The sequence below is a fragment of the Calypte anna genome, chromosome 11 (assembly GCF_003957555.1).
Source record: "Calypte anna isolate BGI_N300 chromosome 11, bCalAnn1_v1.p, whole genome shotgun sequence".
In the NCBI taxonomy this organism is placed as follows: Eukaryota; Metazoa; Chordata; class Aves; order Apodiformes; family Trochilidae; genus Calypte; species Calypte anna.
In genome coordinates this window covers 18,012,760-18,039,070 of record NC_044257.1, presented here as the reverse complement: position 1 = coordinate 18,039,070, position 26,311 = coordinate 18,012,760, and the positions used below count along the sequence as shown (strand labels likewise).

Sequence of the window (26,311 nt, the reverse complement as noted above, 5' to 3'; positions counted from 1 at the left end):
TCACTTGAAATGGGTTTGTTTCCTCCAGTGATATTTGGGATTTTATTGAAGCCTAGGTTTGGAACACTGACACAAAACCTGTGATTACACCAAGGACCTAGACTGCCAGGGGCATTTTCCATAGAAAACTGATTATGTTTTTGTAGGTAAATATAGTGTTCAGGTTAAAACTAATCATCTGACTTGCCTGGGGTTTTGGGGGGGTTCAGTGATTTATCTGCCAGAGAAAATGCTTCCTAGGGAATCATAAGACTTCTTTAACCTTCTCTTAAAAATAAAAAGAAAGCCACAGTTTGGTTTAAAAGTGATCTAAGAGCAGTAAATAAAATAATCACTTGGTCAGACAAAGCTTGACTAAATATACAGCTGCCTGTTGCTTACCCAGTAAGTTAAAGTATTCATATACAAAACTGAACATCTCCCCTGATTGCAGAGCTGTTTTTCTTAGCACAGGCTGTGTAATCAGATCTGGGCAGCCTGCTTCTTTTAATTGCCTATAGAAGAATGTATGTTGGTGGTCACTGGAGCTGCCTTCAAACTGAGCATCTGGGCTTGCAGCCACTTTTACAGGAATACTTTTCACAGTGAACTGTACATTCCTTGGAGAAGTCCCCTCTGGTTCAGCTGGAGAAGGAAGAGGAGTCACTGGGCTGGGTTTCTGAGCAAATGAAGGACACAGCTTCCTGCATCACTTCCCCATGCTTTTAAAAGAGTTAATTAGCTGCAGTTACACATGGAATCAGCCAGCTTGGGGAATTAGGCAGTAAATATATTTTACAAATTAAATTCTCAAGTCCTTTAGAAAACAAGCAGTCCCCCTGTCCCCAAGCATCCTTACAACGTGAGCACATGCTGAATCTGAAGCACTGATCAGTGTCTCTGCATTTCTTGTGGGATACCTTCAAGCCTTCCTTGCTGCAAGTGTTCACCTAAAATCACACTTGAAAACGCCAACTGTGTTTCCATGGTATTAAAAAACATTGTTAAGGATTCCTTTTTTGGGGGATGTTCTGCCTGACATTATAAAGAAGAGGTTTCTTTGCTTCAGTTCCAAACTGCAGGGATACATTTTACCTGTTGCTCAGCTGTCCATAACTCATCTCAAACTCTTGCAGCCTTTTTTTGGCTCTGTATTGTAGCTCTGTCTCTGCCCAGAGCATTGTTAACTCCTATTTCAACAGCACAGCCTTACAGAAGTAGGTTTCAAGGCACAGCACCTGTTGGGTGACAGATTTAGCGAGGCAGTGGAGTTGTTACACAAATCCATCCAGTACAGAAGCCCTCTTTGGGTAATTTATTCTGTAAAAGCCTTTTTTTTTCTGGCATTAGAAAAGAAGATGCAACTTGTAAGGCAGTTGCCTGATCAGTGGGAATGGCAGGCAGCTCAGCAGCACTAATGCAAAAGTTGGTAATCTTGGCCTGGAGTATTTGGTAAGAAAAAAACCTCCAAGTTAGTGCCTGAAGCTGTATCTTGCTTTGGAAAGCAGCTGCCTGATTCTTCTGGGTTTTACATTTTCCTGTCCAGATGGGAGTCTTCTCCAGCCTTCAGTCCAGAACAACATTTTGTTTTATTTAAGCTTTTGAATCCAGTGAAGTTGCAAAACCATTCTTTAGGTTGATTGGCTTTTGTGGGGGGCTAAAGTGCTGACAGCATCCTTCAGTATTACTCAAATGTATAAACTCAAATAAATTTTAAAAGCTAAGATGAACAGATATTTTAAATATCTGTCTGTTTTTGGAGAAACATAAGGTCACTTAGTTGGCAAGTTAAATAAACCAAACTGAGGAAATAGCAGGAGGATGAAAACTACTAGGTTGATTGGGGTGAGTGATACAATCCCAGCGTGTTATTGCTTCCAATTTGCTGCCAAAAGTAAACTCATGTCCTCAAGTTTAAAAAAAAAAGCTGTGTGATTATTTCCTGTGGAATTTTGCAGCTCATGGTCTTCAGTCTTGCTTTTAAATTAAAGCAGGATTAACTTGTCATGTAAACTCATGTTTAAGTACGTGTTGTTTTTGTTCTTAAATATTCTAAGTTGGAAGAACCCTCATTTTTTACAAGGAAACATTACAGTTCTGAGGGCATTTCCTTCACTCGTGTTGCTGCTAACAGGAATTTCTCATTATGTCCATCATGCTTTCATTTCCAGCATCTTCCTTTTGTTTTTGTAAAGGCAGCAGCCAGCCAGAAAGCTTTCTTGCTAACTAATAAAACTGTTCTGTTTGGTTACAAGTTTTTTCCTAGCTGTAGCTTCCTTTTTAAGCAGACACCATGGAAAATTGCTGTCTGCTCTTCTACTTTTAGTTTTAAGAGATAAAAGCACAAAATGGGATGCTGGGCCCTCTTATTGAGGCTGCACTGGGTCCTAACAAGTCTGACATCCCTTAAACTTGGGTCATGGACTGTGCCAGATTCTGCTTCATCAGCTTCAGGTACAGGAACTGGGGAGAAGATTCCCCTTTTTGTTTTCTGCTAATTTCCCCCTCCTTTGTCTTTTTAAATAGGATCTGTGATGCCCATTAGTCCTGTCTCCTGAAATTGTGGTAGCCAGGCAGAATGTAGTAACCAGAAAAAGACTTCTCCATTTGGAGGCTCAAGTGAAGGTGTCACTTTTCCAAGAGTTCCAGTGATTTTTGGATTGCTTGGATTATTTTCAAAGTGAATTTCAATGTATTCTTCTCCTTGGAAGGCAGTCTTTGGTTTGGGAGGTGGGTCAGGCTACATGGAGTGTTTTGGAGATCCCTGATGTGGGAAGGATGAGCAAAGTTCTTACTGTGCTCTCATACCAACCACAGTTTGTTTCTCCTCTCCTGGAGGGGGAAGGTAAATCCTACACAACTCACCATTCAGTTTGAATATTTCTTAAGCAGCAGCTTTATATTTACATAAAGCTTTTGGGATCACCTAAGTGCCCCAATTACACCTCTTCAGAGACTGTTTTCTCAGTCCATAACTGCTGTCATTTCTTAATACATTTACCCTGCTGTGTCTGGAGAGTTCTGAGAAGATGTCATTTCACTGCTCATATAATCAGGAGAGGTCTTTTTTACATGACAAATCAATGCAGGGAGCTGTGGAGGGAATTGCTTCATCCTTTCCAATATTTGATTTCTCTAGAAGTAGTAAAACAAGTGTTTCTTTTTGAAAGTGATCTTTTTCCCCTTACTTCTCCTCCCTGACTCTTCAGGAAATAACTCCAAACACTTCTTGTTGCTCTGAAGTGGAAGCAATTTTTGTCTGGAGACTGAAAAGCTCATTGCTGCCTGATGTGTGCTTGATACACTTGAATTTTTAGGCTCTATGATGTTCTGCCTTCTGATGTTCTTTCCCAGAAGCCCAGTTTGTGTGAGCAGAAGCATTACACAGCAGGGATCTCTTGTTATTCCATGACCTGGACTCTTGCCCATCAGTGTTTGGATGCAGACTGGATGCCTCTTACCTGGAAGAGGAAGTTTGTGAGTTAATGTGTCATGAAACAATTCAAGGTGTGTTTTTGCTGGCTGTTGAACAGAGCAAAGTTCAGGTTGAATGGTTTCAGTGTCATCCACTTGGTATTTAGTGATTCAGAGCCCATTAGGTCCAAGTTTGAAAGTACATCAGAGCTTTCTGTGAAGTGGGGTCCAGAGAACACTCTTCCAGGAGAATCTTCCTCTTGAAGAAGCTTCAATGACAAAGCTCCTACAAGCCAATATTGTTGTTGTCTGCTTTGTTGAAAGGAATTGTAGTGAATAAACATGAGATTCACCTGATCTGAGGTCCTGGGCTTTATATCATTAATGCTGAGCTCGCAGCACCCTGAAAGATGCTGATCAATACCTGAATTATTGATTTAGATCTCAGTTCTCACTATTCTGTTCATCTTACAGACTCTGGCCAACCATTTCTATATGTGCTTTGAAAAACTAATATTTGGTTCTGTGAGTTTACTTCAGGTCTCCAGTGTTCCAGTTAATGAATAATTTCAGTTTTCAGAAGCAGGAAGTTAGGGAAAGAAAATAAATTGAGTTGATGAAAAAACTTAGTCTTGGATGTTTGTGGCAGAAAAAGACCAGTTTGATGGTAAGAAGTGTGTATCTTAGGGGTGGTTTTAAGTTTTTTAGTTCTCTACCATAGGATGAAAAGCTTTAAAAAGATCAGATATGGGAAAGCAGGAAGTTTTCTGAAAAACAAGCCTTATGTAAAGCTGTTTGGGACATCCAAGGAAAAACACTGGTACAAATTGTATTGATCTGCAGAGCAGAACTTGTGGACTGGGTGTTTGTGGCCTGAAGTATTGACTGTTATTAAAAGGGGCTTCAATCTGTGCTTGTGATTGATTATCTTGGATTTTTAGCTATTTTGGAAAGAACACAAAGATTCTCAGTGTGGGTTGAAACAGTCATCTCTCAGGTCCTTTTACTGGTCAATAGGCACTTGATCCAGAAGTTGAAAAGATGGAGTTATGAAAACTACAACCTCCAAGAAGATATTAAATGGGACTTCCAAAAATTGTCTCTTCTCTTCTCGTGCACATCCACTGCCTCTTTGACCCTTGACTTGACCTGCTGGGCTAACCCTGATGAATCACCCTTTTATTTTACGTAGCTGCTGACATTTTGGGAGGTCCCAGATCCTGTTCTTCCAGAGGGAGAGGCTGTTCCATGGCATTGAGAAAGCCAGAGAGGGTTTGATACTTGGTCAAAAGGAGAGGGAAGGAGTGGTCTGTGCTTTCCTGGAGACACTCAGCTGATCAGATCACACCAACACCAAGCAGAGAGGTGAAAATCCCAGGCTAGGCTGGGAAAACAGAACAGAGTGATATGGCTTGGAACTGTTTGACCTGCACATTTTGAAACAGTGGGGAAAAAAAGATACAAAAAAACCCCAACAAACTCAAAACCACACTTTGAAAAGGAGCAAAGACTTAGAAATCACTGACATTAGGGGAACTGTGATGTAGTATTTCAAATGCAAACTTCTCTCTGTGATGCAGTTGGATTTCCAATTGAAACCTACCTGATGAATGCTTTTCTTTTGTGTTTAAAAGAAAGCAAATAAAGTAATAATAAATAAAAAAAAAAAACTAGGAAACTCGATTACAGAAGAATCACAGTGAGTGTTTGTGGTTGTCTGCTGCCCTTTCAGAGTAGAGCTCAGCAACAGATGAAGGTTCAGCTATTTAAAATCCAATTCCTAGTAACTGCTTGGGGTTGTGCAGATGTCCCAGTGCTCTGCCCGAGGACATAAGAGCCAGAGAGAGCTGCAGCCTCAACAAGAACCTCTCTGACAGCACTGGAAGGTCCCACAAAACACCTTTGTATTTCCTTACCCTTTTAGTTGTGATCTCATCCCCTTGTTTCACTTCCCTGCCTTAATTTCCCAGATAATTAATGACAAAAAGTCCTCAGTGTCCCTCTGCCATTTCTTGTATTCCCTGGGTTAGGAAGGTGAATTTTCATCATCCTGGGAAGGCAAGAATATCATGTTTTCTAATTTCATACAAAGGTTTGCCTGGTCGTGGAATCATTTTTAGTGATATTGGTTAGAGTCTGCTCTTTGAGCAATTTCCCATTAGAGAATAAATATAGATTAAAAGAAATATTTAATAATCATTCAGTGCTGCTTGCTAGATGGCACCTTTTTATTTGAGATTGTTGGGATTTTTTGTAATTGTTTGCTCTGAATAAAGTTTAAGCTTCGTGGTAGGTTTAGGTGGGCTATTTTATTAAAATAAAAAGTTAAATAGCACTAAGGTTGTGTGAGAGGCCACGTAACAAATACATGCAGCCTAACAAATGAAACAAGAACCTAGATGGATGATATTTTTGTGGCATTTGGGGAAAATTCCTGGAGCACTTTGTGTAGCATCAGAAATGATTCAATCAGTTGTCCCTAGAAGCATATTGCTCCACAGTAAACTCAATTTTATGCTCTAAAACTGACCAAATATTACAATGTTCAGTTTAGGAGCAGGGAAGAAATGCTTCCTAGTGGCTCACTTTGCTACCTGCAATCATTTTTCAGATTTGCTGCAGCAGAGTACATGAACTAGACACGTTCAGGCTAGAACTTAAGCCATGAAAAGGTCATGTAACCATCAGCACAACAGAATGGATTTAAAGCTTGTCCTTAACACACACAGTAAAAGAGAAGTAGCTTTATATTGCTTGGTATTTAATCTATATTGCTTGGTAATTCTGTTTTGCTTGAATTACTGTAGGGCATCAATGGAGGAGGTGGCACTGGGATGCTGTAGAAATCCCAGTGATAAGAACAGTTTCAGTGGCACTGGATTTGCTGTAAATGACAAGGGTTAAGTAGCACTTGCTGTGTCTTTGTGACTTTCTTTGTCCTCCTCCAAAAACAGATGTTGGAGCAGTTGACATTGGGCTTTCTGCAAGTTCCTTGCTCAGCCCTCAGCTGTCTCCCCAGCAGTACAGTGATACCCCCTCTCAATATCCACAAGTTCTTTCTAATTATAAACCTGAAGTCATGTCATTCCCATCACTATCCAGTGTATTAACTCTGTTCACAACTAAGGGTGCCCTGAATTCTTTTCAGTAAGTGCACTTTAGGTGTTTTTTACTGGAAATGGCAAGAAATCCTCCGAGCTACACGTGTGTGTGTTAATCCTCATGCCACTACATACTGTCTGCATAGCTCATCAATACATGGCATGCACGAGATTTATTCACTTAGAACAGTGCAGTAATACTAGAAAATAATTTCAGAAGTGTGAGAGGAATCCACTGAAAACTTTGAAGAGGAGCAAGTCTCTACAAATAGCATCCTATGCAGGAGAAAGTAGCAAGTAATGAGTTGACATTATTCATCAGCTGAGGGATTAAGTGATTGTAATTGGGAATTAGACAAAAGGAAGAGTGGAGATGGTCATAAAAGGAATGTTAATTCTGGGTTTTAAAGGCAGGCATGAAAGTCTATTGAGCTATTTAAAACTTGCCAGTTCTCTAAAAATTTCAACCACCAATAAATAAGGTTTAAACAGGAGGTCTTTACAACAGCCCAGACTTTGCTTATAACATTTTTAAATGAGCAGGAAACAAGAAAAATTTTTAAGTGGCCACCATAAAGACTTCAGGTTTGATTGCTTTGAGGCAGAGGGAAATCAAACTCCAGGCAGGCAATGAGGTGGCTTTAGTTGGAGTCTCCTGTGGGGAGCAGGGAGCTGGGGAGCTGATGAAACAGGTTTCTTGCTGTCCTGTTGTCACTGCTTTGACACTGCCACTGGTTTGTCATTCAGTTGTGTTGGGAGGAAATTATATGTGATAAACATAGGTCTGAGTCTGGAAGGCAACACAGTGTACAAACAGTCCTGAAAACTGGTAAATAGGCAATATCTTGGGAATGGTGAGTCCTCAGGAACAGGGGTAGGGCTCAGGGTTTTGTTTGTTAGAACTGGGGAGTGAAAACAAAAATACACACAGCATGCATCCCTTCAAGCACCTGTCACCTGGAGGTACAATTCTAGTGGCTTTGGGTTTTGTATAATTGCTTATGAATGTTTAAGCCCGTGTAAATTGGCTTTTTATGAGCAAAATTGTGTTTGTGTGTCCCCATGCAGGCAATCAAAAGACTGCAGGAATTGAGGGATTTGCAAGAGAAATAGGAGGTGATCTTCATAAAGTTGAACGTGGCAGAATTTCTGCTCTCTGTGTGTTGGGAAATGAGTATTTATCAGGTCAGATACCTGATGTGTAAGGTTGTGTCTCTGAAGGCTGCATATCAGGTGTAGAGATGGGCACAGTGTGCTGGACTTGCCACAGGAAGATCCTGGGGTTGTTTACAACTTAAATTGCAGTAATTGAGCTGAAATTTTCCCTGAAACTGCAGTCAAGGAGGAGTCGTGATGCCATCCCAGCCATAAAACCACCCTGAACTCCTTGCAGAACCAACCCCTGAGAACAAGGAGCCTTTTACCTGCTCTGTGACCCAGTTTTCCCTTGGAGGGATGGTGTTTCCTCCTTGATGTTAAGCTAAACCCAGGCATGTTTGTGTGGCACTGTTATCACAGTGATGAGTGGGTCCTGTAAGGCAATGAGGAAATAAAGAACTTTGCAGTCAGGATATTGTTTGGGTCTGGGATGAAACAAAAAAAAAATCATGGGCTGATCCCAATGGGATGAGGTTCAACATTTCAAGTGCCGGGTCCTGCACTTTGGCCACAACAACCCCATGGGGAGCTCCAGGCTGGGCACAGAGTGGCAGAAAGGGACCTGGGAGTCTGGATTGCCAGGAAGCTGAACAGGAGGCAGCAGTGTGCCCAGGTGGCCAAGAAGGCCAATGGCATCCTGGGCTGGCTCAGGAACAGCGTGGCCAGCAGGTCCAGGGAAGGGATTCTGCCCCTGTGCTCAGCCCTGGGGAGGCCACAGCTTGAGTCCTGTGTCCAGTTCTGGGCACCTCAGCTCAGGAAGGAGATTGAGGTGCTGGAGCAGGTCCAGAGAAGAGCAAGGAGGCTGTGAAGGGATCCAGCAGAATTGCTGTGAGGAAGGGCTGAGGGAGCTGGGGGTGTTGAGGCTGGAGAAGAGGAGGCTCAGGGGAGACCTCATCACTCTCTCCAACTCCCTGAAAGGAGGTTGGAGCCAGGGGGGGGTTGGGCTCTTTTCCCAGGCAACTCTCAGCAAGACAAGAGGGCAGGGTCTCAAGTTGTGCCAGGGGAGGTTTAGGTTGGAGATGAGAAAGAATTTCTTTCTGGAGAGGGTGATCAGGCATTGGAATGGGCTGCCCAGGGAGTAGTGGATTCTCCGTGTCTGGAGATCTTTCCAAAGAGCCTGGATGTGGCACTGAGTGCCATGGGCTGGGAACCACGGGGGGAGTGGATCAAGGGTTGGACTTGATGATCTCTGAGGTCCCTTCCAACCCAGCCCATTCTATGATTCTATGAAAGCTTGGCCAAAGGCTTGAACTGAAAGCATCATGGAGCCCTGGTATCAACCTTTTTATCTGCAAGCCCAAGCTGGGCACCTGAAGCATCACCACAAGTCAAGGACTGCTCTCAAAGCAAGTCCTGGCACAACCAAAGAGTCATCACTTTTACAGGCATTGAAGAATAACTTCCTCATTATTCTTCTCTCTTTGTTTTTTTCACAGTGAGTGTTGAAAAAGTGGAATTAAAGGGACTGGCACACAAGAAGAATGAAAGAAATGTTGAGTATTCCTTTGAGGTAAGCTTTTGTGATTGTTTTGAGGTTTTTTTTTTTACTGTGGAAGGAAGGATTTTATTTAAGGAGGAGGTAAATCTTCAAGCCTTATTTTTAGATCCCAAAACTGATCTAGTGGAGCTCCTTGGGGACAAATGCCACTCATATTTTATTATCAGAGATTTGGAAGTCATCATAAAGTGCTGTTAATGAACAGATGTGGATGGTCCAGAGTGGGACAGAGGCAAAATAAAAATACTCTAATGCAACCTGTTGTAGCAAAGTCTATCTTTAAGGGAAAAAATGTCATGCCATGCTTATACAATGGGTATCTCTGTGCTGGGATTCAGCAACTAGTAAGAATTTAAGTCTTCATCTGAACAAAAAAGAGAATTTAGACCCCCAGGTCAGTGCTGCAAGTATGGAAGAAGAGGTAGGGTGGTTATTTGTTTGTATTTAGTAGTGAGGGAAGTATGAGACTCATATTGTTCAGGTCTTACTGGGTTTAAGAGTTGAAGAATACAGAAAATAATTACAGAAATTAATAACCATGGAATTGCTCAGGCTGGAAAAGAGCACCGAGATCACTGAGTCCAACCTCATCCTAACCCATTTACCCTGGTTTTAAGGCTTGAGAAAAATGCCCTGTAGTGAGAGAGTTAAAGAACTTGACTGCAAGATGACTGAATATCATAAAAAAACACTTTTAAGGGGTGGGGGAAAGCATTTGACAGCAAAGAGGGTGTTGATCTAGCAGCAAAAAGGCATAACAGGAACTGATGTCTGAAAGCTGAAGCCAGACTAATTCCAACTGGAAGTGGGAATAGTTTCTTTGGAATGAGAGTGGTTAGCCACAAGCTGCTAGGAGAAGTGGCTTTCCCCCTGGTTTTAGGCAGCTTTTGGAGGTTTGGACATTGCTGACAATTTCTGTGGAGGGAAGGAAGACTTCATCCTGTGGAACCTTGTGTGAAGAGTGAGGGCAGGGTGCTGGCAGGGCAGGGTGACAAACTGCTTTTCTCCTTGCTGGGAGACATAGCCCAAAACTCAGCATGCAAAGCCCAGAAAGTGTCTTGGGTTTGCTTAATGAGGCAAGGGAGCCAAACAGTTGGTGAGAAAAGGAGAACCCAGAAGCAAATGGACAATAGAATTTCAGTTATCCACAACTGTTTTTTTACCAGAAAGTTATTTTTTAAAACAGCCACCCAATATAGAGCCTCAGTTCAGCATCTTCTGGTGATGTTGGCAGCATTAAGCACAGTGTCACTTGATTCATGGATGAGGTTTTTTGAAGCCCATGATTTTTCCAAATGTCATCACCATTAGAATTGATTTTTTTCAAGGGGTTTTAAAAATCTTTTTGAAGTATGCAGTTGTCTGGAGTCTGGTTATGCATCAGTATCTTGTGAAACATCTTTTCCTTTTATAACTTTTTCTATAAATACCAGAAATTACTTTTACCAGCGTTTCACTTGACAGCTTGTAGCTGAAAGAAGGGTACATAGTTTAGCTGAGCTAATAAATTGCTATTTGGGTTAGAAACCCAACTATGAAATGTTTTGTTTAGTAGCTTGGGAATAAAAGGTCAATAGATGGAGCACTTCAGTGTTTCCAGCATCACTTTGCTGGAAGGGAACATCATAGTTCCCTGCATTTGCAGGTCACATTTATGTTTTATAAGTATTAAAATTTAAACCTAAGTTGTAACAAATGGGGTATTAGAAAACTAGGAAGTTTTGATTTATCACAAACTTGAAGGAAGCAAATGAAAAACCCTGCAGGTTTTGTAAAAACCCAACTGCTTGAATTTTCCTTGCTTCTTTTCTTCTTTCTTTTTCTTCCCTTACTTTTTGTAGAACAGCTCTGCAGAGAGAGGAAATTCCTCCATTATGTAATGTATTTTGAAATACTCTCCTCTCACCAGTCTTTCTGGCAGCATTCTGATGGCTGGAAAAAAAAGAAAAGAAAAAAAAAACCCAACACAACTTTGTGTGTGTTTTCAGTTGTCATTGAAACTGAGTGTCCTGAGTCCTAAACCTGCAAACCCACCTCCTGCCCCTGGAGATCACATCTGCCTTCCAAACACCTTCAGTTTGGTGTCTCCAGTCTGAAAAAGACCTCTGACTGCCCAGTCTCAGGCTGCTGTTCTTCCTGCCAAAAAAATCCTGACTTTTTGGCTCAGTTCAACTCATCACCTCCCAACTAAGAGCTGCTGCTGGAGCTGGGATGCAATGACTTCATGCAGCAAGTGGATGGGAAGAGGCTCTGAGCTTCCCTTTTTCTAGGGCATGTAGAAGATGGTGCCTGAAGGGCAGGAACTGCAGGTTTCATTTTCAGGTCTTGCCTGGGTTTTTTTTTGCAGCAGGGTGGTTTGCTGCCATCCTCAGCTGTGCCTGGCATATGGAGCTGATGAGTTCTGAAGAGGCAGGGCTGGGCTGTGGGGAGCACATCACACTGTGCATCACGTTCTACAAACCAGCTGTGCTCTTTAACAATAAGAAGGAAAAAAAAAATCCATTATTTGGGAGTCTGTCTCTTAATACTGGGTGTCTGCAGTGGCTGTGTAAATCATGAAGGGCTTTTTTTACAGAATAATTCAGTGTAATAACAGCAAGGATTGAGCAGCAAAGAGGAGGACTGGGTAATAGTTCCTTCTGAGTAATAGTTCCTTCTGCACAAAAAATCTTTTTCCTTATTGATGTCACAAACTCTCTTGCAGTGTGGGGGTGGGGGGACATTTGATAACCTCTTATTGATCTTTTGGAAGCAAAACTTAGAGCCCTGACTGTTAGATATTCAACTGAATACTTTTTACTTCCTAAGGTCCTGTGGTCTGATTCGTCAGTGACATTGGTAACCAAATCTTCCACTGAAGTGACTGAATTTATTTCCAAGGTAAAGGCAGTGTGAAAAATACTTTGAAAAGTGTTTTCAAAGATGTATTTTCAAATATATATATTTGAAAAGAGATGTTTTGTCCCTCTAAGTGATTTTGTTAAATGACACTTTTCAAATTGAGATAACAAAGGTTGAATATCATAAAATGTTTGCCTATAAATGGCTGTGCCTTGTATCTCATGTGAGCAGCACCTCTTCCTTTCACTTATTATTTGTTATATCCTTCATGTTTAGCTATCCCAGCTGTATCCAGAAGAAAACTTGGAGAAATTCATTCCTTGCCTAGCTGGTCCAGATTCATTTTACCTCGAACGGAACCACATGGACCTGGAATCTGACCTGAGGTATGTTGGGTTCTCTGTTGTTCAAGGGGTTTTTTACACTTAGCTTAGAGAGAAACAGGAAATAAAAATACTGTGTGCATATTCTAAATTACTTTCAAGAATGTAGAGCCTGAACCTAGGTATTATTTCTTCATGTTCTACTAATTCCAGTGTACAAAGCTTTTTCATTAATTCTTTCTTCAGAGATACATATGGTAGTAATAGTCTGTGTTAAGCTTCCTGGAGAACTGACATTTCCTCATTCCTTTCTAAAAAGAAATTGAGGATCATTTGCTTTGCAGAAGGTTCATTTGGGCTCAAAAAGAGCCAAAACTGCTTAAAAAAAAAAACCCAACCAAACAAAACCCAAGACTCAGGAAAAAATAAAATATTTCCCTGGATAGTCAGGCACTCTCCACTGTATGGAGAGAGAGATTGTGGGGATTTTTTTCCTCCCTTACCCTCTCAGTTTTTTAATCACCTCAGTTGTTTTAGTTTGTCATTATGTTGATTCTAAGGTAAGTATGTAAGTATATATTAGAGCCATTACATTCTGGCAGCCACTAACAGCTGAGAAAATTTCAAAGCCTTAGATAGTACCTCCTCACATTCTCCTGATCTTTATCTAATCTCAACCACCATTTAATTAATCATCATCAGTGTCAAGCCACATCACTGCTCTCTAAACACTGGAATAGCCTTACTAGGAAAGTTGTATTGACTGTATTTACACTGAATTTATCTCTGCAAATTATTAAATGAGAGGTTTAAATGTCATTTTTGCTTGAGTTTCTGCTGTTTTCTTGAAGGTAAGACAGATTTTTCTCCCCCATTTCCTGAGCCACAGTGGATATTGTTTTTCCCCAGCCAGCAGGTGCATGCCTGGATTATTTTTCAGGGCAAACAGAGTTAACATTTCAAACAGTTCCTTCTGTGCTTTGAGGATCACAGCCTGGGTGAAGAGAATTAAGGAGAGGGAGAGAGAAGGCATGTTGCTGCTGTTTAGGTAGCAACAGTCTCTACAAATCTGGGTTAATGGAGCAGCAAGCTGCCTTGACACAGCATCTTGGAGCAGGGAAGGAGCTGCTTTGTCAGGTGCTAGATATTTAGAAAACTCAGGAATTAGCTGATTTTTCAAGGTGAAAAGCACGTTTGTATGTGGGTCTTGTTGAATTATTATTTTACTTCAAGACTTCTTAAAAATTCCAAAGGTATGGTCAAAATGCTCTTTTTTTAAACAACTTTTTATACCTTTTCCAGGCTGCAGAAGATTTGGCAAAAGGCAGTCAAGTTAGCTGCAAAACAAGAACTCCAGTTTTAGGTTTTTTACATGATACTTTGCAAAGTTTTAGGAGATATTCTCTTCTTCTTTTTTTCCCCACAAAGAGGCACAGCAATCCCAGGGAAAATGTGACATAAGTTTTACAGCCTTTTTCCCTGCACTGCCAGACTCTGCATCTGCTGTTTATCTGAAAGAGGAGAAAATTAAATAACAGATCCATCTTCTGGGGTTTGGTATTTGGGTTCATGAGTCTGAGAGGAGCTTTTCAAGTTTATATTTGAACATTTTCTGCTTTGCAAGTGTTCAGTGTTCCTAAATTGAGCACGTTTGCTGAAGCACTAAACAACATGAAAGCAACACAGTGGTATCCTGTTTAAGTAGTATTAAGGATATCCATGCTTTTCTAGTCTACTTTGAGTCAGATTTGTGTGATGTGACTAATTTGAGAGTGGTTTTTTTTTTTCTATTTTAGTTTCATAATCCCAAATTCAGTTTCCAAACCTCTTGTAGAGTCTACAGTCACATCTGTACAGGCAGCAGCAAACCCAGTGTAACAGAATTGGGGGGGTTTGTTTGTTTTTGATGACCATGCAGGTATTTGGCACCATTACCTTCCCATGTGGTGAAAAATGACCATGTTAGAAAGTTCTTCAGCACTTCATCTCCTTCACAGCAACTTCAGAGTTCAAGTAAGTTTAAATAAACTTTAAAAATGAATTTTTTGTACTGATGCACACTTGATAAATTAATGCTATTTTTAACTTCTGTTCCCTATTTTTAGGTCCTGGCAACCCCTCCCTTTATAAAGTAGGAACAACGCTGGGAACATCTGGAAGGTGAAATATTTGTTTCCATTTATTCTGGTTGTAAAACCCATTACAGAGGTAATCACCTGCCTCTCCTTGGGGATTTATGAGTCTACACTTTTATATTCATCTGTAGAAGACTTTAATAAATTCTAGCCTTAGTGTGTGGCCTGCCCAAACCAGACAAGTGATGAGAATATTAGTGTAAGGCAGGAGCATTCCTAATGTTGACATTTGCTCATTCTTTAAAGGCTTTAGGAAAACACATCTTGCAATAACAGCTGCAAGGGCTCAGTGTGGGGAATGGTTCAAAGAAAAATTGTGGAGTAAGTTGATCTCAAAGACAACAGAACTTCACTAACAGGCAGTTTGCAAGTCAAAATAGAACAATTACCAGAAATGGAAGATAAGAGCTCAGCTTGAAAAATAAAGCATATAAAATGTAGCTGGCAGTTTTGCCTCTCTTTGTCCTAGGAATTCAGCAAAAGCTTTTGACCAGTGTTAGGTGGGAGGTGAGATCAGACAATCAGTGTTCCTGCTGGCACTTCAACCTCTGAACACTTGTTCTAAGAAGCATCTCTCCAAACTGTTTGGAGGTGTCAGCTACTAATTGATGTCAGCACTTCAGTGCTGAGCTGCAGTGATGGAGGAATTCCCCATCATCTCCTCCTGGCTTAAGTTGCAATGGTCTCAGTCCCATGCTTCAAGGGAATAATGATTATCTGAGCTGTAGGAACAGACCCCTGTGTAAATCCTTGTGGGCAAAGTGAAAGCATCCTTGAAAGGTCTTTTTTTTTTCCTCTCTTACAGCATGTTTGAATGTTTCCTTGTACAGCAGGGGGTTCCTTTCAGAGGGAGGAAGGAAACCTCTTCCCAAGGAGGTAGAAGTCAGCCTTGGGAAGAGACAGAAGGAAATTCTCTTGCCTTTTGTTAGGATTTAACACACTCAGAACTTGTTCTCTTCAGAGGCAATTTTATTTTCTCCAACAAGAAACATTACCCTCCGAGGAGCCAATTGTTGGGTTTTTTACCAGCTGCACATGTGAAAAAAAAAATCCACAGGATTATATTTGGGCTTCTTTGTGTTCATTCAAATCTGAACCACAGCTCTTGTCTCTAATCCTTTTTTTAATCACAGAGAGGTAGTAGAGCATATATTATCTGTGATTATAGAAGGAAACCTCTGCTTAAGCTGAGGGATAAAGCTCACTCTTTGCCATGAGCTGTCCTGTCCAACATCACAACACAACCCTGGCACCCAGGGCGTTCAGGTTTCCCCAGCAGTCCTGCCCCAGGCAGTTTGCTGGGGCTGTACCAGCTCACCCTCTGGCTTGACCCCATCCTCAAGGTGCCTAAATCCAACCCTCTACCTGTTTTTCAGACCTGTCTGTGGAGTGGCTGGCATTCAGTCTTCTCAGAACCACGTCCAGCACTCTGCTGCTGCTGCTGCTGCTCCAGTCTCACTCCCCCACTGCTCCCACCCTGGAGGCGCCGGCTCCTCGCTGCCGTATCGCACCCCCATGGACTCCTCTGCCTCACCCATCCTGATGTCTTCCAGCCCCCAGACCCCCCAGACCCAGGAGCAAAATGGGATCTTAGACTGGCTCAGGAAACTGCGGTTGCACAAATATTACCCTGTCTTCAAACAGCTCACCATGGAGAAGGTAGAGGAGCAGGGGAAGGGGAGAGAGGGGTCTCAGTTATCCTTCGGTCCTACAGGGAGGGGAAAGGCTGCAAACATCTGCACTGAGGACTGCAGAGAGCTTCCTGCCTGGTGCTCTGGAGCTCTGCACTCTCTTGAAGCAATAACATTCAGATGAAGACTTTCTTCCTATTTTTGATCTGCTTTGTGTCCCAGGCCTGGGCTGGGTGACAGCTGCTGCCTGTTCTTGGAATTCTTCCCCTGGTGCTTGAAGATCCAACTCGTATGGTATCTTCAGAGCTCTGCTTTGGCTCCCTCTTCACCCCTTTGATGTGCACTAGATAACAAAAAAATTGATTTTTTTTTTTTTCCTCTTTTTTAATTTCTGCTTCCCAATTGATTTTTCTCCCAAAATTGTTGGTTTGTCCTTAAAAAAAAAAAACACAGAGACTCCTGACATGACCATTAAACCCATCCACATATCTGCAAGTGAATTTGAGGGGTTTTTTCTGCAAAAATTCTTGTGGAAAAATAATCCCTTGTGTATTTGCATACTCTAAGAATCACAAATGACACTGTGTGCTGGATTTTATCTAAATTGAATGCTTTTACAGCTCCAGCTGTTAAACTTATGTCCTAAATGTCTTTGAGCCTTGAACGCCCTCCAGTGGCTCAAGTGCTTAGGCTGAGCCAGGTCCAAACTTGGGTTGCTTTGTGCTGGTTATAGGTTGGATATATTTAATTATAATCTGTCACCAGAGTCTTCTGATTTAATTTTCCTCATTATTTGAAGGGACATACACAGTGGGTTTTGTTTTTTTTTTCCTCTAAATAAGTGATAAAACTATTCTGCATTTTCTAGTGTGTTCTTTAAAAGAATAAAAAATATTATGCACACTTTTCCAACATTAATTTTCATGATGTTATATTATACTTTTCCCCCTGTATTTTATATCTCTGCTTTATTATAATTTTTCTTTTGGGAGTATATTTTCAATTAAACTGATGAGATGATTGCACATTGATTACTGTGTCAAATGACACAACCAGGAAAACTGGAGTGAATTTTTAAGAGAACTTCAACTCACTAAGTTCTGTTTTAATCTCTAGGTGAATTACTCCATCTTCATTGTCAACAGTTAATATAAATAGCACACATATAATTAAATTTAATGAACTGGTGTTCTTTTTCTATCCAAGTCCCCACACTCTTATGCTATACTGATTCTATAATTTAAACCTGGAGTAGAGGTTCTGTGAATTAATATATGTTTAAAAAATGGCTTCAAACTTGTCTTTCAGAACTGATCTTGACTGAAAATATAAATAAGAATATTTCAGGCTGTAAAACTAAACAGATATTCTTTTCTTTACAAGTTTCTGAGTCTTACTGAAGAAGATCTGAACAAGTTTGAGTCCCTTACCATGGGAGCAAAGAAGAAGCTCAAGACCCAACTGGAGCTGGAGAAGTAAGTGGTGGGGGCAAAGGTTATAAGATGTTTAATGCCAGTTTTACAGCAGTCTTTGCTTTCCAGACCATAAACCTACCAGAAGTTTCACTTGTTAATATGAGCAATGCTTATCTCCCTTCCTCTGTATTTGTGCCACTTACTTTGGAAAGCTCTTGACACAGGGTAATATTTAGTGCTTACTCTTTGGTTGTGATAAAATATAACTAAATATAAAGAATTAGTGAACTGTTTTAAAAGGATGTGGCAACTCAGTCATAAGAGAGATGCCTGTCTTCCCTGTCAGGTTGACAGCTCTTCCAAGGAGGGGCACACTTTAAAAATAACCTACAAAAGGTACATATTGTGGCTTAGAGCTTTTTTTTTAAACTTCTGGAAGCCCATTTAGAGTTTGGGCTTCCCACCTACCTGGGATTTCACAGGGTAGGAGGGAATCAGGCAAGCCAAGCCACTGAACTGAAGCTCCTGATCTAAGAAGCACTTGAAAAAATAAAATCTAAACCCATGCTCATTCATCACAGCTCCTTGACAGCATTTTTCATCAGTCTTAGTTTTTTTCTAGGGTGTGTTTGCCAAGTGAAAAGTTGAGGCTGCCTTTGGCTTCCCTGTGGTTTCAGTGTACATGGCCAGGTTTGGGATGTGCTTGGGTTGTGTGTGACAGAATGTAACCACCATTTGGTTTGGCCTTGTACAAATCAGACTGATTACTGATTACTATTGTAATCAGATGGTAAATAATCCAAATATAGCTGCTGGCAAGGAGCTGTGGTCAAGGTTGATGTCATTTCCAAATGTTTCCATGTGGAATCAGCCTAACCTTGCAGTGGATTATTCAGTGGGCTTCGTCTGCTTCCAGTTTGTTCAGAAACTGATTTATTTGTTGTTGTGCTTTGCCCAGCTCTTGTTTCTTCACACTTTTCTCCATCACCTTATAGAGAAAAATCAGAGAAACGTTGCCTGAACCCCACGACTCCTCCTTCAGTTACCAGCAGTGGTGTGGCAAGGGTCCCCCCCACCACCCACGTGGGGCCCATCCAGAGTATTCGTGGCAACCACGCTGCAGGTAAGGAGGGTCAGGGGACACTGCTGTGCCCTCAAGGCTCCTGGCACAGGAGCTAATTCATTCTTACACTGCTTTTTCAACAACCTGTCAGCAGCTTTACCTTCCAAAACACCATTGGCTGAAAGGGGAACAGGCTGTGGGTGTGGAGTGCACTAAAAAGTTAGCTGTCTCTCCATGGTTCCCTAACCCTGGAGCATCCCTGGATGTTGGAGGGTGGAGTTACTGCTCCAGGTCCTGTTACTGCTCCTGTTTATTCCCTGCTTGCTCTCCCACCCTTTCTCTGCAGAGCTGCGTGTGGATGTGGATCAGCCAGCCCACCCACTGCCCCGGGAGGGCAGCTCCTCCGAGTACTCCAGCTCTTCTTCAAGCCCCATGGGGATCCAGACCCGGGAGGAGAGCTCGGACAGCGCCGAGGAGAACGAGAGACGTAAGCAGAGCCGAGCAGCCAGGCAAGCCCCAGCTTTGTCTGGAGGAGCAGCTGGACTGATGGATGTTTCTGTCCCCCCAGGTCTTGACATTCACTTAGACGGCTCGGAGAAGGAGAAGCCGGTGATGTTACTGAACCATTTCACTTCCAGCTCTGCCAGACCCACGGCTCAGGTCTTACCGGTGCAGAACGACGCAGGCTCCAGCCCCTCCGGCCACCACCCGCTGCCCATGCAAATGATGTCAGCGGCTTCTTCCCACATCGCCCCCATCCGGATGCTGAATTCAGTGCACAAATCCGAGCGTGGCAACGCGGACATGAAGCTGCTCTCATCCTCGGTGCATTCGCTTTTATCTTTAGAGGAAAGAAATAAAGTTTCTCCCGGTCCCCGGGGCAGCATCAAAATGGAGAAGAGCTTTGGAAACGCCGTGGTGGACGTGATGTCTGCATCTTCTCCCCACCAGCCCTTGCAGGTGCTGTCAGGGGCTGCTGAGGGCAGCTCACCCACCTCTACCATGAACTTTGGGCCTCGAACTAAAGTCGTACACGCCTCAACTCTGGACAGGGTGATAAAAACAACTCAGCAGCCAGGATTAATAGTAGAAACGAGTACTGCTGCCACCGTGACATCCAGCACAGTCTTCCACGTGGCTCGTCCACCCATCAAACTCCTGGTGTCTTCATCTCTCCCCACTGACCCCCCCATCGCCGGCCAGACTTCCTGCTCCAGTAATATGCAAATCACGGTGTCCCCTGCAATAATCAACCCCAGGACTGCTCTCTATACAGCCAACACCAAAGTTGCCTTTTCTGCCATGAGCAGCGTGCCGGTGGCACCCATGCAAGGCAGCTTCTGCACCAACAGCAACGCTGCCTCCTCCAGCAGCCACCCTTCCACCTCCTCCTTTGCCACCGTGGCCAACCTGCCCAGCTGCCCCGCGCCCAGCTCCAGCCCCACGCTCTCCTCCGCCGCCGCCGACGGCAACTTCTACAGCAGCAGCAGCAGCACCAACAGCAGCAGCAGCAGTGGCGGATCCACAGGGAGCATCCCGGGTCCGAACCAGAACCATCATCACCATCACCACCAGCAGCAGCAGCAGCCCCAGCCCCCCGGGTGCATGGTCTGCAGCTCCTGCGGGTGCAGCGGGAACTGCGGCTCCAGCGGGATGACCGTCAGCTACGCCAATTACTTCCAGCACCCTTTTTCTGGGCCTTCCATGTTTACTTTCCCTTTCCTGCCCTTCAACCCATTGTGTAGCAATGGCTACATCAACACTCAGCAGTACAACAGCAGCACCACCTTCCCCGTGGTCCACACAGCCTACAACAGCGGGCTGACCCCGGACTCCGTCATGAGCGGGCAGTCCACGTTCGCGGTACCGCCCATGCAGAACTTCATGGCAGGGACAGCAGGGGTGTACCAAGCCCAGGGGATGATGGGGAATTCCAACGGCTCCACTCACAAAAAAAACGGGAATCTCTCCTGCTACAACTGCGGGGCCAGCGGGCACAGAGCTCAGGACTGCAAACAGCCTCCCATGGATTTCAATCGGCAAGGTAAAAACGGGAGCGGGAGGAGGAGGAGGAGAAGTGATGTGGCCTCCAGCCATGGGGGAAGGGCTGAGATTGGTTGATGGCAGTGCCCTGGATTTTCACTTCAGAAGGGTCTCAGGTCTCAATCTGGTGGGTTGGCACTGGATTGGAAAAGTGGAACAGGTTGCCCAGGGAGGTGGTTGAGGCTTCATCCCTGGAGATGTTCAAGGTGAGGCTTGAGGAGGCTCTGAGCACCCTGATGTAGTTTGAGGGTGTCACAGAATCATCCAGGTTGGAAAGGAGCTCTGGGATCATCAAGTCCAACCCTTGATCCACTCCCCCTGTGGTTCCCAGCCCATGGCACTCAGTGCCACATCCAGGCTCTTCTTAAAAATCTCCAGGGATGGAGAATCCACCCCCTCCCTGGGCAGCCCATCCCAATGTCTGATAACCCTCTCTGGAAAGAATTTTTTCCTAATATCCAACCCATGGCCTCTTGTCTGACTGATGGATGCCTGAGAGCAGAGCCCGACCCCCCCCTGGCTCCAACCTCCTTTCAGGGAGTTGTAGAGAGTGATGAGGTCTCCCCTGAGCCTCCTCTTCTCCAGGCTGAACACCACCCCCAGCTCCCTCAGCCTCTCCTCACAGGGATTCTGCTGGATCCCTTCACCAGCTCTGCTGTGTCCCTGCTCACTGCAGGGGGGTTGGACCTTACATGACCTCTGAAAGTCCCTTCCAACCCAAATTATTCCATGATTTTATTCCATGATAACTTGAAACTTTTCTGCAGAGCTGACACAAGGACAGAGCTCCAGGAGGTTCAGGCCCAGGTGCTCTGTGGGGCTTGTGTTGGTTTCTGAGAAGGGGCCAAGCACCCTTTGGATGGGACCTTCCAAAGGGGTGGGAGGGAGGGAGGGACCTGGTGTGGAGAGATCAGATGGATTGTTGCTGTTTATACCTTATCATCCAGGTCATCTTTGGAAAACAGCAAGTTCCCTGGGAAGTTTACAAACCAAACATCTCTGCTGCCCCTTTCCCTTCCTCCCCAGATTAGTAACAAAAGCAAAGAATTATTGTTCAAATGCTCCTGAAGGTCCCAAGTTTGCTGCTTTCCTTATTTTCCAGAGCATGGTGCTTGTGTGGTTACAGCAGGGGCTTCTCCAGGAGAGAGCTGAGATCCTAAAATCTGGGCAGGAAAATAAGAGAGAAATGCTGCTTTATCAAGAGCACTTTGTAGTCTTATTTTTCCTTTTTTATTTTGACATTCTGTGTTGAGAGAGTTTGTGGTGGAGAGTTTTAGAATTAAATACAGACTTCAGGATGGAGCAGACAGCACTGAGGTCTGACATTGTGTCTTGTCTGTAGTGTGTGTCTGTGTTTGCTTTCATATGGTGGAAAATCTCAGGTATTTGACCACTGTAAATTAACAAGTAACTGCTTTTCAGGCAGCAATTTGCAGCAGTGCTGAAATGGAACTAATTAGGGGAATCACTGTGGCTGATGGTTGTGGCTGAAGGAGGAGTGATGCTGCCTGCTCAGTCTTTTTAAGCTGAATTTTATTTTATTTTATTTTATTAGCTCAATTTCCATTTAAACTCTCCCAAACAAGTATTTGCCAGCCCTAAAACTGCATCACACTTGTCAGCTTCTTCACTGCACCCTGCCAGCTGGGCTTAGGCTGCACAATTCCCTTCATGTCTCATCAGCAGCAGGTTGGTTTAGGAAGTTCTGAGATGCAGCAGATGGGAGAAGGTTGATGTTGTTTAATTCTTCTTTTTCCTCTCCTCCAGGTACTTTTAGGCTGAAATATGCTCCTCCATCTGAAAGTCTTGACTCCACAGACTGATATTTTATCATCTGGCAAGAAAATACTGTAAGCCATGGAGATCTAAGGAGATCTGAACACAAAACTGAGACGTCCAGTTGCTGTTAAGCTTAATGTATTTTTTAATCCAAAGGTGCTTTACTTTATTAGACTAGGTAGGAAATCTAGCTTAGGGGTGCATCAGAACCCATTTTTGATTGCCAAATTCAAGATTTGCTTGGATCTTGTTGTTGGAACTTCTACGTGGCACAGGACCGATGCGTGGAGCTGGCCAGCTGCAGTTTCTGTTTGCAAGTACCACATCTGATGGATTTTTTTTAATTATTATTATTATTGTTGTTATTATTATTGTTTTGCTGGAGAATGTTGCCATCTGTGGACTTTCTGAGGAGAACCAACTCCAGGGCAGCTACATTCTGAAGTGGAAGCTGGAGGCTGAAGGTAGGAGTGGCCATTTGCCAGAAGGACTTTGGCACCCCTGGGCTAGGTAAAATGTCTACTTTTTTTCAAAAGTGATCAGGCACTAATCTCTGGGATTTTTAAGGATTGCACTACAGAAGAATGTAAAAAAACTCTTCAAGCTTTCTGCACTTTTAGCAGACAGTGTCACTCTGAGACCAGTGCAAGAGGCAAAGAAGTTCCAGCTTTTACATAATTGGCACCAGCAGGCTCTGTGACTTCACTACAAAATCAAAATCTGAAGTAAGTCTCTCCTTCCCCTTCCAAAAAGAACACACACGGCAGTTTTGGTTCCTTCTGGAAACAAACTTGTGCTTCGTTGTCTCACTCCTAGGTAGTGCTGGGTTCCCAGCAGTAGAATAAACTTAGTTTCCAAGGGTCCAAGTCCCAGAGACTCCAGAGTCATAAAGGCTTCAAGGATATTTTCCTGTAACTCACAGAACAACCTTTATGTCCTGTTACTGTATATAGGTCTCTTTCACAGAAACCTCAGTATTCTGCTTTTGTAAATGAATTTTAAACCATCCTAAAAGAAACCAACTCTGGCAGCAGAGTTTGTAAGCTTTTGCTTTACTTTATATTAAAAAAAAAAATAATAAATAAATATAAACCTTTTGGCTCCTACCCCAAGGCTTTTGCTACAGGATTCAGACTTGGGAGAAGTCAACCATGTAAAAGGTAGAGAACTTCATTATTATCAAGACTTTGAAGGATTTCTTGCCAACCTCCTTCATTGCAATAGATTGTAGATGAGTAGCTTTGGTGTTAACTACTTAGCGTGCATAATTTGTGGGTGACAAATCTAAATTAGGACTTGAGAGGAAGCCAAACGAGTCTTGAACTGCTAATTTGAAAGAGTTTGGTCCTGTCTGGTTTGAAAGAAGATCCCAATCCTCGTGGCTCACCCGAGGAACCTGACAGCATTGCATGGGTGAGGCCTTTTCTCTTAAAAAAACCCAATGTCTGACGTAGAGATACTTGCATCCTGTAATTCAGGAGGACAACCTTTAAAGCCTTGTTTACACTTGGAGGTTATTTCTCACACCAGTTTAAACCACACCAGGATGAATAGGATTTGTAGTGGGCACAGCTGACTTTCACTGGGAAGTCCCATCCAAGGAGGAGGCTTGGAAGTGGTGCAGAGCTGCCCCGAGGAGATGGGGCCTTAGCAAGGAGACATCAGTGTGAGGGGGTAGCAGAGTGGCTCCACTCCTGAGACCTTCCTGGACACATCCATAGGAAAAAAAAACAAACATTCTGGGCCATCCTTCAATCCCAGGGAATCCAGTGGGATCCATGAGCATCACGGAGAGGCCCCAGAGGTGGCAAGAAACCAACCCAGGTCCAGGTAGTGATCTGCAGCTCAGAGCAGATTTGACTTGGTGGAAACCCAAACCTAAATTTGCATAAGGTTTGGTTGATATAAAAACAAACAAAAAATACTTTTTATTTTATAAATTCCTTTGCAATGCAAAAACAAAACAACAACCCCAAGCCCCTCTCTGTGTCTCCTCAGCCTGGCTCCTGTGGAAATGCTCCTGTTTGCTCTGCCCCTGAGGAGCTGACCTGTGTTCTACCCACCAACCTTCAGCCCCACAACACTAAAGTGATGAAAACTGACAATGCAATTTACTTTGCCTTAATGAGCTCGAGACAATGGTAGGAACAATCTGTCACACTGTATTTCACTGGAGGAACCGTGCAGTTTTCAGTGACAATGTTTACTCTTCACAGCTTTTGAGGGTCTCTCCAGTGGCCTGGAACATGTGCTGAAAGCCAAACCTGAACATTATTCTTGTGGTTGTTTTTTTTTTATTTTCACTTTTTTTAAACAATATTTTAAAACTGACTTGTATTTAAAGAGACTGTGTTTCAACACACGTGCAAGTGTTAAAAAAACCCTCTCAAAATAGCAAAAATCGACAGCAAAAAAAGAACAAACCAACCCAAACCCAAGCAAACCAACCACGATTATTTCTGTGCTGGTTGCATTTTGTTTTCATGCCCAAGGCTGGGCACACAGTCCTGTCTAATGTTCATCACAGAAGTCAAAACCATAAAGAAAAGACTGTAAAAAAAAACCCTGAACTTGTGTCCAGCAAACTGTTGTTCCATTCCTTTCTTCAGAGCTTTCTTTGGGCTCGTTTCCTTTGTGTAAAGTTGAAAGGCTGATGTTTCTTCAAGTGGCTTACGTGTCATTTTTAGGTGAAACGTTTTGAAATGGTGAAGTCTGGGTTTAGAAGTAAGTTCAGATTTGGAAGTCTTTGAGTACCTTTAAAGCAAGACGAGTGTTTAACAGAGAAAGGTTTTGAGGAGCCAACAATCCTGGGGCCTTTTCTCCACACCAAGAAGGAGTTGTGGCTTCAGATCTGCTGGTGAACTCTGTCCACTTTGGGCCAAGAACAGCCAAAGTTGGTAAGTTTGAACAGAGCACTTTAGTTCCATAAAATAATCTTTGATCTGTTTGGTTTTTTAAAAAGGCACAAATCCATCTTTTTAACACCCCCCCCCCTGGAAAAAAAGAAAAGAAAATAGGCAGCTTGTTTTAGAATAGCAGTTCCAGCTTCCCTGGCTGAAAGAACCTGTTCTTTAAACTTATTTTTATACGTGGAAAGATGGAGATTTCAGAGAATGCTCTTTATTCCTAGCTTTGTCCTGGAAGTAGAAAAAGAATTCGTTCTCAAAAAGGATTTCACTGTGGAAATGATTTTTTGGAAGTTGTCAGCCAGAAGGGAATCCCAAGTCACCTCCCTGCAGGGGGAGAACTCAGCACTGAAGCCTTCCCTCCAGGGAGTGCTTTGCATTTGGAGGTGGGAATACAGAAAATAAGATGGAATTTCCAGCAGGTTGCTCCTTGCACCTGGCAGGCAGCAAATTCAGCATGAACAAAGACACCAGGCTGGAGGGTAAGAAGCAGGAGGGTGGAGAGGGAAGCCTCGTTTTTGCCAGTGAGGCATTGATCAGATTTCAGCCATGCTTTTCCTGAAAATAACACATCACACTCCACTGCTGCTCCAACTTTTCCATACCATGGTCATGAATTTTTGGCAAATTAAGCACCAGACTTCAGAAAATGATGGTTTTTAACATTCGGACCTTTTACCTTTACCCAAACCTTTGACCATAACCCAAAATTGTTTCGTGCTGTTTCTCCCTGGCAAGCTTCAAGGTGAAGGGACTGGAAAATACAAGGTGAAGTCCCTGGTATTCAACAGAGCACCACTCCTCCCCAAAATAATAATAATAATAATAATAATAATAAAAAGCCACCAGGTGGGTGAGCTGCCTGTTTGTTGGAGATCATGGACACTGGGGAGCTGTGGATTTAGGGTGGGGGGGGGTTGGAAGGCTGTGAAATGAGATGGATCTGGGCAAAATAGGTGAGGAATCCACACCAGAAGTCTGGAAAACCTTTCTGGTTGAGGCAGCCCGACCACCAGCCCTGCTGG

General features: G+C 43.1%; 1 protein-coding gene across 1 annotated transcript in view; it reads left to right on the top strand.

Moving 5' to 3' along the window:
* Window positions 1-26,101, top strand: part of ZCCHC14 (zinc finger CCHC-type containing 14) — a 51,379-nt gene extending 25,278 nt beyond the window's left edge. The window contains exons 3-13 of the mRNA XM_030457531.1: window positions 9,089-9,162; window positions 11,959-12,030; window positions 12,268-12,377; window positions 14,233-14,327; window positions 14,420-14,474; window positions 15,826-16,108; window positions 17,464-17,555; window positions 18,491-18,618; window positions 18,905-19,045; window positions 19,127-20,602; window positions 22,369-26,101. Of these exons, the coding sequence (XP_030313391.1) occupies window positions 9,089-9,162; window positions 11,959-12,030; window positions 12,268-12,377; window positions 14,233-14,327; window positions 14,420-14,474; window positions 15,826-16,108; window positions 17,464-17,555; window positions 18,491-18,618; window positions 18,905-19,045; window positions 19,127-20,602; window positions 22,369-22,424 (2,582 nt within the window). The 3' untranslated portion in view covers window positions 22,425-26,101. The remainder of the gene's footprint in view (window positions 1-9,088; window positions 9,163-11,958; window positions 12,031-12,267; window positions 12,378-14,232; window positions 14,328-14,419; window positions 14,475-15,825; window positions 16,109-17,463; window positions 17,556-18,490; window positions 18,619-18,904; window positions 19,046-19,126; window positions 20,603-22,368) is intronic.
* Window positions 26,102-26,311: the final 210 nt, after the last annotated feature.